General features: G+C 41.1%; 1 protein-coding gene and 1 pseudogene across 1 annotated transcript; one reads left to right on the forward strand and one right to left on the reverse strand.

The window, feature by feature from the left end:
* Nucleotides 1–845: 845 nt before the first annotated feature.
* LOC114842711 (NAD(P) transhydrogenase, mitochondrial-like) lies at nt 846–12,342 on the forward strand (annotated as a pseudogene).
* dtwd1 (DTW domain containing 1) lies at nt 12,135–14,867 on the reverse strand. Its single transcript, XM_029128506.3, has 4 exons — nt 14,610–14,867; nt 14,289–14,426; nt 12,882–13,170; nt 12,135–12,741 (listed from the first exon to the last, which is right to left on the reverse strand). The coding sequence occupies exons 1-4, from the start codon at nt 14,865–14,867 to the stop codon at nt 12,512–12,514; spliced, it is 915 nt and encodes a 304-aa protein (XP_028984339.1). The 3' UTR covers nt 12,135–12,511.
* Nucleotides 14,868–16,625: the final 1,758 nt, after the last annotated feature.

Genomic DNA, 16,625 nt, shown 5'->3' on the forward strand with positions numbered 1-16,625 from the left:
CACACTCTCTTTGCTCAGTGAACTGATGAGTTCATTGCATTGTTGATTCCCCATAAGAACAGTTGTAGACACATAAGCTTTTTTAAACTACCTGGTCTTTCATATAGTTGAGGGGGTGTTATTTAGGAATTATTTCAACATTACAGCATTCAACAATATATGCAAATTTATAGCACAATGCATTGTGGGTAATGCACCATTACAGGAACTGATGGTAATAGGGGTGGCCATTGCAATGATTAATAAACAATTATTGCATTAGACTCTTCATATTGACGCAAAAGACCAATCTTTATGTTTAATTACAATATTTTAGGCATTTCAATATTATAAAAAAGTTAATAAAATAGTTTTTTAGTCACACAATGCTCCTCAGTTTTGTCCTTCTGCTTATACAGCAGAAAAATCACTGATGCAGGATTTTGTATTAAACTATTCACAATAGACTTAGCTAACACGTTCTAGACTACAGCAACATTGAACAAATTAATGTATGAGTCCTTCTTCTCAAACAAGAAGCACGACCAATTAACTGATTGTCCAGTTAATTCCTACACTTATTCTACAGGGGGAAACATTCATTTCTGAGTTGCTCAGATTGGACTGTGCAGACAAAGAGACTTGAAATAACCTTTATTTACTAAAATTATTTACTAAAGTAAAATAACTGGTTAATTATGACTACTTAATGAGACTACTCTATAGTTCAGTAATATTATTTGCATGTTCCGTCCATATCCTTTCAAAATAAGACAACCAATCTAAATCTGGTTTATTGAGAGTAGTTAATGAGTCTTTTATACAATTTAGCAATTACCCACACTGTGCTCACGCGCGTTTTTTGAGTGTAGGACGTTTTACAGGTAGAGATGGCGAAATCGAAGCCTTATGAATCACTGAGCAACTATGACACAGTTGGGCTGAAATCGACACATTGCTCGACACCATCATGACACAGTCAGAACAACGACATCTGCTGGTTGTGCGTGAGAACTGCTTGAACAGACTGACCATCAAACCCTCTCTGATACGTGGTTGTTCAGGATCACAGTCTATGTTTTATTGTCAAATAAAACTTATTTAATTAAAGGTGTGTAATTGTGTTTCTCTCTGGATAATAATGTATAAGTAGCCTTGATGTTGCAAACATGTTTGATGTCCGATGTTATTAGAGCTGTATTTGTTCTTCTGCAACTCTGTTTATTACTACATTGAGGAGACATGTTTGTCATTTAGTTAAATCAAAGACTTTTATTTCGTTTTATTTTTCCACAGAACATGACTTTAATCAATATCTCACCACCTCTCCAGCTTTGGAGAAGAGCCGTTTGCACGGCACTGATGTCTGACTAATAAAGATATTTGTATTGGAATTGCGACTTGTCAAAATGTAGATTTAGTCTTTAATTACATTTTGAACTTGTCATAAATACATTACAGATGTCTGTAATGTGAAACCTGTCTATCTTATAGATCATCTATCATCTTATAGATCATCTCCGGACCGCTTGCCACGTTTATAAAGCTCTGACATATTAAAACAACTGTCTGTTCAAACTGCACTTAAGCCGCTTGGCAGTCACGTGACGTATCGACACCTCTCGCGCTCATTGGTCACGTGATTCAGAACGCGCTCGAGATTCTGCTTGACGACACTTCCGCTTCAAAAGATCGACGCTGAGTCGAGTGGGAGGTCTCGAGTTGAACATCTCTATTTACAGGTGACTCTGCTGCTGACGGGGAGTTGACCCATTACCCAGCTCTGGTTCTGGAAATCTGAAAGGCAAGTCTGATACTGATAGTGCGATCAGAACAATCTACGAACGAGTTAATGAACGATTTAATGAATTAATCAACCCATGGAAACATTAACAAGTGACGTTAAACAACTGAGTTATGTCAGACACAGAATAATAGAACCACACACTGCTTGTGTTCTATTTAAATAATTGCGTTTATGTGCATGTACCTTCTGAAAGGTCAGAGTTGCAAACACCATATTTATTTACAATTTTCTACTATATATGTACGTGCTTGAGTTTTCCCCTCCAGCTACACATTTTATGGCTTCTTATTTCTCTAGTCCTGCCCACATTCTCCAGGCCCGGCTTGGCGCAGGTTCCCCTTTGTGCCTTCATAATTTCAACTCAAACCTGTAGTGTCATCATCTCTGGGCTCTGTGTGTGTCCTGCAGAGCTGTCTCTGGCCACGCAGCACAGGCCTCTGTGTGACTGTGTGAGGGGATCTTGACTGTCCTAGAGAGGAAGATTATACTGTTCTTGACTGTTTTACAGCAGATGTAGTGTTAGTATTTCGCCTCCCTCTGCATGTTTCTGTTCATATTAACACTAGAGCCAGAGGGAGCTTCTGAGTGGACGATCAGTGAACATGTCAACAATCCTTTGCTGCATCTCCAGCTCTTCTGTCATTTTGATCCAGTGAGGAGTCTGCCAGAAGACTCCTGGAAGGACAAACTTTAGGACTTTCTCTGTGTTGTGGGACCAAAAGGCCTCCAGAGGTAGGCTACGTATGTACAGCTCTCTAAACCCAAATGCTTTAGTTCAGTGTGTCTCACACAGGATGGACTGAGTCTACATGTTGGGACTTTAAGGACGTTCTAAGTCTGCTCGGCAAAAAAGCAACAGCTTTGCTAGCATGGCTGTTGGTATCGCTAATTCATGAAAACACAAGAGGTCAGATAAAGGTGACATGCAAACTTGAAGTCTGACACCTTTGTTTCCTAAACATTGTGGCCTGAGTGAGTACCCTCCCAGGGGGCATGTGTCACTGTGTACGTGAAAGTATGGAAAGTTAATTGCATTGTGCATTTATTTTGAACTTTGAGTGTGGCTAGGTAGCAGTGCAGGCCCAGTCTGTGTGTGCTGGCCCAGATCCAATCTCCTGCTAATAATGTCTCTATGGTGGCATGTTCACTCTTCCAAATATGGAGAGGAATGTGTAACCTGATGCTGTTCTCCACCACACAACCTCAGCTGTGCATTAATACCCTTCTGTGTTGCTGCACAAAAACACAGCTACGCAAGAGTCACAGTTTTATCCAGTAGAAATTAAGGATATTTTATTTAGTTGGAATATTTATTTAAAAGATTCTATGCTGCAGGTTTGACTATCAGGTAGTTTGTGTTTTCAGGTGTGCTCTACAAGGATGTGGTGGTTGGCGTGCTCAAGGAGACACTACAGAATGAGTGTCGCGTGGCCTTGTCACCTGTGGGTGTGCAGACATTGGTTAAACAAGGCTTCAAGGTGCATGTGGAGAGTGGAGCTGGTGAAGAATCTAAATTATCTGACCAGCAGTACATAGATGCTGGAGCCAGGATAACCGATGGCAAGTCGGCCTTTGGCTCAGACTTGGTCCTCAAGGTTTGTCTATGTTTAGGTTAATTTCTAATTCCTAATTTCTAATTTTGGTTTGTAACATTCTGTTTCTTCTTCAGGTCCGTGCTCCCAGTTTGAATGAGGTAGACCTTCTGAATCCTAAGTCCACTTTGGTGAGCTTTATCTATCCAGCACAGAACCCGGAACTGATGAGAAGGCTCTAAGACAGACAGAGGACTGTGCTGGCAATGGACCAAGTGCCCAGAGTCACTATCGCACAGGGCTACGATGCCCTCAGTTCCATGGCTAACATCGCTGTGTAAATAAACAGGCACATTTATATGTTGATAAATGCTTGTAGCTGATCAGGAAGTTCCTCATTCCAATTACTACTATACATTTTGGGTTTCTTTTAGGTACAAGGCTGTTGTTCTAGCTGCAAATCACTTTGGCAGGTTCTTCACTGGTCAGATTACAGCTGCAGGAAAAGTACCCCCGGCTAAGGTACCTTAAAGGGTCTTTTTTCTCAAAAGTAAATTGGGGGACTGGCTAATTTCTCTGTAATCTATGTGGATGATTCTGCTGCACACAGGTCCTGGTGATTGGAGGTGAAGTCGCTGGTTTAGTAGCAGCAGGGGCAGCCAAATCAATGGGAGCCATAGTTAGAGGATTTGACACCAGGTACTACATGAATTGGGCGGGAGGAAAGACAGAACAAGGATAATGGTTCAAATGATAATGATTTTGACAACTGTTTCTTGACTGTCAGGCCCGCAGCCCTGGAGCAGTTCAAGTTCTTTGGGGCAGAGCCTTTAGAAGTAGACACCAAAGAGTCTGGCGAAGGTGTTGGAGGTTATGCCAAAGAGATGTCTAAGGAGTTCATTGAAGCTGAGATGGCACTTTTTGCCAAGAAGTGTAAAGAGGTTGATATTGTCATCAGCACAGCCCTAATTCCAGGTCCATTGCGCTGATAATTCCTCTCTTTGAAATCTGTTGTTACTTAGGATTTTTTTCCATAGTAGCTTAGAATTTTGAATCCCCCTATAGATAAAATGTATCTACAGTACTCTGACCTGTTGCTTGGTGTAATCATCAGCTTCTGCAGGGAAGCGGGCTCCCATTCTAATCAAGAGAGAGTTTGTGGAATCAATGAAATATAATGTGGTGGTGGATTTGGCTGCAGAGGCAGGGGGCAATAAGACCATCTTGCCTGGCGAGCTGTATGTTTACAGGGTGAGCTTTCTGCTTGAGGATATCCTGCCTTTACATTTTTGACATTTATATGTACACTTCTATCTAACACTGCATATGCTGTTTAATAAACAGGGAGTAACTCACATTGGCTATACAGACCTGCCAAGTCGAATGGCCTCACAGGCCAGTACTCTGTATTCAAATAACATATAAAAGCTGCTGAAGGCCATTAGCCCTCACAAGGAGTACTTCCACTTTGAGCCCGTAGATGAGTTTGAGTATGGAACAATTGACCATGTCTGACTGACTGTGGTCCAAAAGGTAAGCTTCTATTGGCAGCATTTAATGTCTTTTGGCATATATTTTCCCATTCTCCGTACTGTATGAGCTATCAGATCAACAAAGGGGGACTAAAAATTCAACCCCATCAGGGAATAGCTCATGCTGGATCCCAGAAAGGATGTTGTGAACGTTTAAAAAATTTTATTTTTTAGGAATGTGTAGTCTGCACACGTTGTGTACGACAGATGCAGTAAAGCCTAAAACTTTAATAGGACGTATCAGTTTACTCTGCGTTATTCAGGCTGATTAAAAGACAGTTTACCTTTCATAACCACTAGTTACTGGTTTATGTTCATGTTTGTCCTTAAACTTTGTTCAGATCTTTGCCACTGTAAGACTTGCGATATTTATCTTATCTTGTCTTGTCCTGTCCTTGCAAACTGATTCTCTAATGTGTTTCCTGATGCATGCAGGAAGGCAAGAACATGTTCCCAGCCCCACTTCCTAAAACAGCCCCACCAGCAGCAGTGAAACAGAAGACAGTCGCAGAGTTGGACGCTGAGAATGCGGCAGCCATCTCCCCTTTCAATCGCACCCTGACCTCTGCCAGTATTTACACTGGAGGTCAGACATCAACATACAACTTTGGGAAATATCTTTTTGACTTTTGTTGCCAACCTGGTTTGCATTATATTCGGTAATACATTGATACCTTATGTATATGTATATTAGAGTAATCCTCAAGGTAAGTACATCAGTAATGAAATGGAGATCATGAGGAATCGTCACTCATGCATAAACTAGTTCACGCAATTTGGTGTTTACCTTTCCTATTCAAATATATCAGTACTTTACTGAAGGGGAAAATTTGAAACTGCACACACTCACTACAGGAAAGAATGGTACTCAGAAAAACATAATGACAACCTTGCTCTGTCTCTCTCTATGGGCCTGTCAACCTGTCTAGCTCTGGGTATCATCTCCCCAAATGCAGCTTTCACTCTGATGGTCACGACCTTTGGCTTGGCTGGGATTGTTGGATACCACACGGTGTGGGGCGTAACCCCTGCTCTGCATTCACCCCTTATGTCCGTAACCAATGCAATCTCAGGTCAGTAATTGGTATAGAATAGAATAGAATAGAATAGAATAGAATAGAATAGAATAGAATAGAATAGAATAGAATAGAATGCCCTTAATATTCCCACAGCGGTGAAATTTCATCAGCAGCCAGCTTGACCGACGTCGATTCCGACAGTGGAAGCAAGTTGCAGTACAAAACAATACAAAACAAAAACACACACACACACAGTGGCACACAGTACAAGTGGAGACCTTGTCGGAGAGCAGACGGTGAGACTGTAAGGTCTGTGGGGGGGGTATATCTGCATCAGTATAGTGAAGTGTTGTTTATAGATGTATGACCGAGGCCCACCAAGATGTTTACAAGCCAGGACACCAGTTGTCCTAGAAGGGAGACACAATAAGGGAAAGGCTCAGCTGGCGAGCTAGATCGGACCCAGGGGAATAGGAGAAAGCATTGAATAATTCACAGCCAATTCTAGTACATTTTAACAATCCATGACTAATTTGTCTAGATCAATAGTCCAGTCGGTCAGAGCTCAGGGCTTCATCGCCTCTTGTGGGACCATGGGGTACCCGCGACATCTCCTCAAGCCTGTCAGACAAGGCTGTCACCATATTCACCAAGTGTTTAGTCTGTCTGCAGATGTTATCCATCTGTCTCTTGTCTTCCTCCGAACAGGCAGAGATCTTACTGGTCAGTCCTGCAATCTGGCCATCCAAGCAGGCTGAGATGTTACTGATCAATCCCTTAATCCGGGTCATCCTCTGATGTAAATCATCTGAACCATCTGCGATGTTACTTGTTATTCCATCAATCCAGGCCATCCTCTGATGTAATTCCGTCAGCAGAGTAACCATGGCCCCCAGGGGTGTTTGTAACTCCACGGCCGGTGGACATGGCAATGAACCTGCCGCAGATTTTCCAATCTTCCGATAAAGCAGGGCACCACCAAAGTCAACTATGATTAGCCCTGTTATCAAAGTCCAAAATATGAATAGATCCTCCGGATCCTCGATGAACAGTGGCTCCAGACACACGGGGCACCAGGAATTCCAAGTGTCCCACACGTAACAGTCCCTGAAGGACAGAGTGGTTGGTTGGAGTGAGCAGTTGAATAGCTCCATGTTCCAAAAAAGTCATTCCAGAATAGCAGATCAGGGTGCCCAGAAGAGACATAAGTTTTATATTTACGAACTTTGTGTTTGTAATTTATTTTTCATGTGTTTTCTGTCAAGGCTAACTGCAGTAGGAGGGCTGGTGCTGATGGGTGGAGGTCTCAAACCCTCCTCCCTACCTCAAAGTCTCGCTCTGGCTGTTGCATTTGTTTCATCCATCAACATCGCTGGTCCTACATTCAGCATATAAACATAGTTAACAGTTAAGAGAATTTGCCTAATGTAACAAATAAAACAAATGTGCGTGTGTAATCTCAGGGGGCTTTTTGCATTTATTGGAGGATATGGAGCCTCAGTAGTAGCTGGATACAGCACTGAGCAGGTAACAGAATACTCACTTCATCAATACATACACAGATTAATAAAGGTTTTTTTTTTGTTTTTTTATATTTCAGATGATGTATCTGGGCTCAGGCTTGTGTTGCATTGGAGCACTGGCAGGTCTTTCTGCCCAGGGCACCAGTCGCTTAGGAAACGCTTTGGGAATGATGGGAGTGGCAGGGGGCATTGCTGCCACCCTTGGTGCCCTTAAACCCTCACCAGAGCTGCTGTCTCAAATGTCTCTGGCCATGGCCACTGGAGGAACTCTGGGTAGGTAACTTCATGTCCATGTGGAGTCTAAACTAAAGAATAATTAAGATACAAGTGATGCGTTATTGAAGATGTAACAGTATAGTTTGTTGTTTGTGTAGTGTTTGTTTTAAAGACTAAAGCACCATAATGAATGAGATGCATAGCACACAACCCCTGGTGTTTGAACAGTATGTTTTTTTTAAATTCGTAACAGAACATCAATCATCCTGTCACGTGTTGGTTCCATTGTGTGTAAATATTGCACTTGTTAACAGAAATTGAGAAAAGCAGATTGATAAATGATGTTGCAGTCAATACACACACACAGTAGAGCGAAGGATTCACTTGCTGGTAAATTACTGTCTTAGTGGTTTCAAGTTAAGCCACAACACAGCCAATGTAAGTGATAAGTTTGGAATTTGGAGTTTGGACGTCACCAAAGGCAATACTGTAACTCATTCAGATTTATTGACTTTAGCCTCTTTCCTGGTCTTGGGGTTGGTTTTGCATATGTTCTCTGCAGGACTGACTGTTGCCAAGCGCATTGAAATCTCAGATTTACCACAGCTCGTGGCAGCCTTCCACAGTCTTGTGGGCCTGGCAGCTGTTCTCACCTGCGTTGCGGAGTTCATGATTGAGTATCCTCACCTTGACACTCACCCAGCTGCCAGTGTACTGAAGACAGTGGCTTATCTGGGCACCTACATTGGAGGCGTCACCTTCAGTGGCTCTTTGGTGGCCTTTGGCAAACTCCAAGGTCACTTTACTTTGTATTTTTGCAGCATAGGGTGTGTGTATACAGATATATGAAGTGGGTTTATATTCTTTATCTGGGTGTCCACATTTTTCTTAAGAACTCTCTCACTATAGGCATACTGAACTCTGCCCCTCTCCTGTTACCGGGACGACACATGTTGAATGCCAGTCTGATGGCGGCATGAGTTGGAGGCATGGTGCCCTTCATGCTTAGTTCCAGCTATGGTACTGGCATGGGGTGTCTCTTGGGAGTGTCTGGGCTTTCTACCATTATGGTATGTAAGTTAACATGATGACATTAAAGATTTAGAAAAGCATTATGGCTTTATATTGTAATGAAGTTTTATACCTTCCAATCTTTCCATAGGGTGTCACCCTGACTGCAGCCATTGGAGGCGCTGACATGCCAGTGGTCATCACAGTGTTGAACAGCTATCCTGGGTGTGCTCTCTGTGCTGAAGGCTTTCTACTTGACAACAATCTCATGACAATCGTTGGAGCTCTAATTGGCTCTTCTAGTGCCATACTCTCCTACATCATGTGTGTGGTAGGTAGATGGATGTAAGGAGATACAGTACATAGTGGACTCCCTCAACATTGATAACTTGAGACTGACATTTTGTTCTTCTGCAAGGCTTTGAACCGCTCTTTGCCCAATGTTATCCTGGGTGGGTATGGCACCACCTCTACAGCGGGTGGTAAACCTATGGAGATTGTGGGTACTCACACAGAGGTCAATGTTGACCAGACCATTGACATAATAAAAGAAGCCAACAATGTCATCATCACGCCAGGTACAGCAACAAAAGACATTTGTGAGCTGAGGTTTTACATACATTTTTAAATCAACAAGAACAAATGCCAAACTATTAGCTGCATGTCCGTCCAAAATGATAGAGAAGTACTTCAAAACACAATTTTCATCATTTAATTTAAATTGTGCTACAGGTATGCATCAAATGCTATGGCAGCAGTGACTATATTCAGGTCTTTATAGGCTCATACATTCTTTTAAATCCTGTAGTTGATTGAAGTCTTCGTGTCTACGAAGTCTGACTCAGTACTGTAGCGGATTCCATTCGGCTGACCACAACTTCTCAAGTCTCAAATTGTGGCATAAATCACAAGCAAGTTACTTTTAAAGGGGTAAATCCCTACCACCTTTTTTATGTATTTGTATATTACTTTCTCGTGCTCAGCTAGGTGGGATGGGCTCCAGCACCCCCCGCGACCCCCAACGGGAATAAGCGGTAGAAGATGGATGGATGAATGTGCATTACTTTGTAGAGACCTAGAGAGAGAGACAGGTGTAGAAAGATGTTTGGATTGATATAAGGGACATAGATGGAGCACATTATCAGTATCATTCCTCTCATTACTGGACAGTAAGAATGATACTCTGATCTCCAGCTGTAGCTATTTAGAATGTCTTGATCAATAACAACACTCAACAATGAGTGCTCATGAGTGAGTCATCTGATTACTGTAAGTTCACCTGACAAATAGACTAAAGCTAACAACTCTGCCAAAATGTTTGCAAGTTTTTCCAGAGTTGCTGTACAAGTGTTGGGAAATGGTTTGATTGATAAAGCTGTAGTTAATTCTACACAGAATTTAGAAACCACAAGAGAGAGGGATTTGTCCACTAATATCCCACCACATGGCCTCCAGTGACAAACAATACAAATTATGTGTCAGTGCTTGTGTGTTGGCAAAGGATTGTGGGCTATTATTTTTGAGTGTGAGGTGATGACCACATCTTTAGTTATTAGGTAAAAAAAGCCAGACTTGGCTGACAACTGAGTTCTTTTTAAAGCTTTTTTCCAGTGGATCCAAATCATAGCAAGGACAGCTGTGTGGTCCAGCATGTTGGTTCGATTAGAGAAACTGTGAAAAGTCATGAGAGCTATTGAGGTCAAATTCAAGACCTCTCCATGTGCTGTCAACAACAAAGCAAGGCAGTGAGGAAACAGAAGGCTACAGTTGTCTGGGGAATTACAATATAGCGGTTACCGGCAATTGGCTTAGAAAAATTCTTAGTTTTAATATTGAACTGTGTAAAGTATTAATCAGAAGGGTTATACAGAGGTGATGCAGACACAGGGAAAGAGATCTTTGCACGCATGGGACACAAACGCACACATCCAAAACTTGTCCATCCATTGCGCTATCCATATCCATTTTCCATACCGCTTAATTCCATATGTGGGGTCGCGGGGGTGCTAGAGCCTATCCCTGCTGGCTATGGGCGAGATAACCCATCGCAGGCAACACAGAGACAAACAACCATTCACAGCCCCACTCACACCTACAGGCAATGGAGAGAAGCCAATCAACCTAATGCATGTTTTTGGACTGTGGGAGGAAGTCGTAGAACCCGTAGAGAGCCCATGCGAACACGGGGAGAACATGCAAACTCCACACAGACGGGACCTTCGTCAGGACCTTCTCGCTGTGAGGCGACGGTGCTACCCACTGCTCATTCCTAGTAAAATGTGCATCAGGCCGAAGAACCATTGGTTTTGTGGTGTAGGAAAAAACAGAACAAAGGTTCCAAAAATAACTAGTTTGTGGTTGAATATATTTATATAAAACAAAATGTAACCATCGATGTACGTATTTATGAAGGAATTGCAAAAATTTTTATTAAACAGCTTTTTATATAACATTAAACCTTCTAATGTTTTAGGTTGGGGTCTGTGTGCAGCCAAAGCCCAATACCCCATTGCAGACATGGTAAAGATGCTGACAGACCAGGGCAAGACTGTGAGGGGAATCTCTACACGCCTGCTTGTCACCTCTTTATGACCATCTGTCTTCTGCTGGGTGGTAATTAGGCATCCCCTTTTAGGAAAACAATGTGGACATAAGAGTCAAGTAGTTATTCAGCATTGGCTTAAGAGTAAATTTCAAACACGGTGCATAATTTATTAGGGGTGTAGTGACCGTTAAAAAAAAGCAGTGATGTTATACTTAACAGGTTTGGTATCCACCCAGTGGCTGGTCGCATGCCTGGCCAACTCAAAGTGCTCTTGGCGGAGGCTGGCGTTCCTTTATGATATTGTTGTTATGACATTGGCAGCATAATTACGGACATTATTAAGACATTTGGTTAGTCAGGGGATGGCAATAGTGCAGTTGTTACGGAGGTCGTCCTCTAACCGCAAGGTTGTGGCCCCGCCATAGTCGATATGTTGAAGTCCTTGGGCAAGACACTAAACCCCAAGTTCCAGAGGTCCTTGCTCTGAGCGAGTGCCTGGGTAGGTGAGAAGCTTGTGTGAAGCACTTTGGATCCTGGAATGGGTGTTTAAATGCGCTAAATAAATGTGGACCACTTACCATAGTTACCCCTCATCATTAACCCATACTCAAGCCACCTCATATTGTCTTAACACAATGACAGTAGTTAAGCCAATCCGGACATGGTGGTCATCGGAGCCAATGACACTGTGAATTCTGCAGCACAAGAAGATTCCAACTCTATAATTGCTGGTATGCCTGTCCTGGAGGAGTGGAAGTCTAAACAGGTTGGATTGTCATTTAATTAAAAAATGTATAGATGTAGCAATATCATTATACAAAGACTTTTCAAACATTGTTGCAGGTGATTGTGATGAAGCTACTCTGGGTGTGGGCTATGCTGCAGTAGCTAACCCCATTTTTGTATAAGCCCAACACATTGATGCTGCAGGGAGACTCCAAGAAGACATGTGACACACTGCAAGCCAAGATCAGAGAGGCCTTCTACTAGATGCTATTTATTACATTGGCATATATTCATCAAAGAGGCAGGTTGACAATACTGTATTTCCAGCATTGGCAGGGTATATGGAATTTATTGGTACAGCAACTAATGATATTCTACTATAGAGAAGCACAAAACTAATTCAGTTGAAAAAAACAAACTTATACTGATTTGTAAATAAATATTTAAACTAATCTGAAATTGTTTTCCTTGTACATGTAAGAGTTAGTCAAAATCACTAACTTTTTTTTATATCTAACTGCTATTGTACGTACATTATAAGCTTCATATTAGGCATTCATATCACAAACTTTACAATCTGGGACATAGCTTGCAGCTGATTTCAATGTCTCTTTACACAGTTCAACATTTTCCAGCCAAGGTCTTGGCTTTGGTTACAACTGAGTGCAGGTAGGAGTAGAAGAAGAGGAGGTTATCATATTCTCCATGGTAGTCCTGTACAAGGCAGTGCTCATGAAAGTCTTTTAGAAAATAAAAAATAGCCTCAATAGTAGATAGGTAAGTGTCTGGTTTGCCTTTCTGGTGGCGCCAGAAACAGGTTTTCCTCATCTTCAGTTCTACCTGGACCAAATCTGAAAGAGAACATGTTTGAGTCAGAAAGAATAAAGTATGATCGTGTTAATACAACAATGCTGGGGAAGCAAATGCCCCCCAGTAATCACAACCAGTCAGGGCTCTGAAAAAAGCAGCACACGTAAATGTTCATGATTACCTTGCAGTCTCTCATCTGTGCTGATCTTGCTGGTCTGGTTCCATGTGCTGTCAATGAAGACCACCTGCTGTAGGGGAAACACCCTCGACTTTGAGATCTCTTTTTCATCTCTAGGCCCTGACTTAGAACTGTTTTCATTGTGTGTAGCATCTGTAACGTCCTCCCTTTTTAGCCTCTTTACACAGGGTTCACTGAAGCGATTGTGTGGCCCACTGTCAATCTTGTTACGCAAACACTGTACCATTTCCTGAATGGAGACTGCCTGTGGACCAGGAAATACTAACACCACCTGACAACATAGAGACAACACAGGAGTAGCACACTGGTCAAAATGATGGAAATGGCATTTTACTCAACGTAAAAACTTAATGTACTCTAGGAATAGGAAAACTGAATACCTTCTGAGTGAAGGTTATTGAAATTGAATTGAAAATGTAAAGCTAGTAAGGTGTCACACAGTGGAGAGTTTGATAAGTAATATGTAAAGAAGTATGAAGACAAGTAGACTAAGTTGTTGTTATTAATTACAGCTAAGTATAACAAAATGTTTACACGTTAATAAACGCCATTAGGGCAATGACAGAAATTGATCAATAATGATTTGCCGTTATTGATTAGTCGGGCTGCTCATTTTACGGCGCAGCAAGTGGCAGCAGGAGAAAGGCTGCGCCCTAATCTCTTCATTTGAGCATTAAATATTATAATAGGCAAGGTTAACCCGCAAGTTCTACAATGTTCAGCTCGTGGTTTGTAAATACTACAGCAACACAGGAGAACGTACAGTAAGAATGAAACACTGGTGTCCTGGATGTATTAGTGGTAACAAACGCTGTTTATCCATCACGTGAAGACTCTTCACTAAGTGCCGCTGTTATTTTGTTACTTAATCTGTTCTGCCGCGAGCCATCTGCCGTCAGCTGGCTGCGCAATCATCTTGTTTGCTACACAGTAATGAACGTCGCCGCCACAGAACAGCGCAGCTTCAATGGTGCAGACACTAAATGTAACAGCAGCATTAAAATATGACGACATGTTTTTAGTGGTTGTAACTGTTGCCCCACAGCCAGAAGGGGCCCAGGAGTCTCAGTGTGGAGTTTACATGTTCTCCCGTGTCTTCCTGGGTTTTCTACCACAGTCAGGAAAACTCTATGCTTACTTTCTTTAATTATATTTTGTATGTTGAAATTTTATTACTCAAACGCTGGATTTTGTATTTTGTTTGAGATTTAAAGAGTCAAAATCAAAATTTAGTTAAAAAAAAAACCCTCATAAGAAATTTCCAATAAGCATATATATATTTTTTTAATTTTTTTATCCGATAAATCAGATTAATTGAAAAAGTAATCGACAGATTAATCAATTATCAAAATAAGAGTTAGTTTTTCGTTTCGTTTAAATTCAACTGACCTTATGTTTGTTGAGCTCAGGTATGCAGGGGTAAGTGTATATGGTGACATCACTGGGTGCAAGAAGCTTGGCGTGGATTGCAGTACTCTTGCCATCAGTCTCATTTGGATGCTTGATTATATCTATCTTTATGGGAAGCTAAAGACCATATACATCATGTAGAGTCTTATCCAGAAAACATTTGCATTACAGTGTACATATATGATAGCCCCACTATTAAAAACTGGATTTAACATATACTGCAGTAACTTCTTCACTGGATTCACTTTACTGAAATCTCCCTTTTAAAGAAATTCAAGTGAATCCTAACCTCTTACTGACCTTGACTGATGGAATTTCTTGCAGGCTGACACCCACTAATGAGCAGCATGTGTAGCAAAAGAACATCCTTGATCCTCCACATTTGGAGCACTTCAGCCTGCCCCTCTGCTGTGCTTTCTCTAAAACTGCATGGGATGCCAATTTCAGACCATGGAGAGGTTGCTTGGCAGGCTCACAAGTCTCAGATGAATCGTTTGCGACTGTTGTTTTGTCACGGCAACCACGATGGACACGCTGGTCTTGATCCAGGCCGCTCATGCTTGCTCTTTAAACGTTGACAGACCAGCGGAGAAGTGAGTTGGACCTACATTCACAACAGGATTACAATTACAGAACAAATGATGCAAATATTAGCATACAGATGAAATCCAATGTTTATATAACTTTAAAAAGAAGGGTAAGTTATTAAACAAACTACGTCTGTTATTAAAAAGACATGGTTATTGTATAACTTAAAAAAAGGAAACATCATTAAACAGCTAGAGTCAAGCTAAGAGTTGCCAAGAGTTGGTAGATGAGTAGTACAAAACACAATATCCTAATGACAAAATCATGTTTCTGAATGCTGTATCAGTACGATTTGGACCAAATTATACATTAAACCCCACACAGCACTATATTTCTACAGTTTAAGTTTACAATATGTACCTGCACATTTTTAAGAAATGTTCATCTTGCATTTCAATATTAGTACAAAAAGTGCAAAATCTTTAATGCACATGCTCTCAAATACACTTCAAGTAATAAAGTATAACATGTATTTTCAATTTAACATTGTTGATAAAAGATATGCGTAACCTAATCCAGACTGAATCAATAAACTAAACTAACTATTTAGCAACTGGTGTCGAGCTGATTTTAACCACATTGTGCACTGACTGATGGGCAATCTATAATAAAACTCATTTCAACAAACAGATAAACTTCCTGTGTGACTGACTTCAACACTGTTAAGATTATACATTGCTTTGCTTCCTGGCTTCTTCATAGTGAATTGGGGATGGGATTTAGGACTTAATTAGTACAAATCTAATGTACTTCTCACACACACACACACACACACACACATTAAGATCCTCACATTATGAGGACCTTTAGCTAAACCTACCCAACAGTACATCAAGGTACCTCTAATAGCGAATAATACATACATGAAAGGTCCATACGGCCCGGATACTTTGCACATGCATCATAATATAAATAAATAAATAGAAACAAGACCAAAGGGAGGATTCTGTGGGTTTTCCTGACGATGCTCTCAAACGCTATGTAAAAGTGCCAGACAACGTCTGCAATTTTACCGTAACGCTAGGTAGACGAATAGATTATCCAGCTCCATCTAAGCAGTAGCTCAAATAAAACAATGTAAAATTAATCAAACACGACAGGACACTAGGCAATTACAGTTAACGACATACAGTAGACATAACGCTAAGATCAACTGACAACGCACTAAACGCTTCGAAGTTACGGTCAATAAATCTACCTGAGCTAAAAGTGTAGCTAACACTACATCATTTAACTGATTTATGCACGCGTTAGCAAACTCGCTAGACACCATCTGCAATTTCGACTTCCAGCTGACACAAACCTCTGTGACTGTGACTTAACAAAGTAGAGGGAGAGACTAAAGGTGAACAGGCGTTAGCTCATATTAGACGACTTAGACGTAACTACAAAGTAATCACGAAGCACAGTTACGACTGCACGTTTTTTCTGCAGGGGAAAACTTCTTCTTCTACGCCGGAAGTGACATTTGAAACGTTATTTTGAAGTTTATTTTGAAACTACAAAATAAACGTCTAGAAATGTGTTTTATTTGCATTTTTATTTTATTACTTAGTGTCTTTTAGTTGCTTTTAATAAAAAGCAGTCCCACTTTTTTCTATATTTGTAGATGCCTGTAGATGACATCTGCCTAGTAACCATTTAGCTGTGACTCAAAACAAAATCCTCTCATGCAAGCCTGATAATAATATGACTATTATTCTCCCTACCAGGACTGTCAAAGCCTTC

The sequence above is a fragment of the Betta splendens genome, chromosome 16, assembly GCF_900634795.4.
Source record: "Betta splendens chromosome 16, fBetSpl5.4, whole genome shotgun sequence".
NCBI classification, from domain to species: Eukaryota; Metazoa; Chordata; class Actinopteri; order Anabantiformes; family Osphronemidae; genus Betta; species Betta splendens.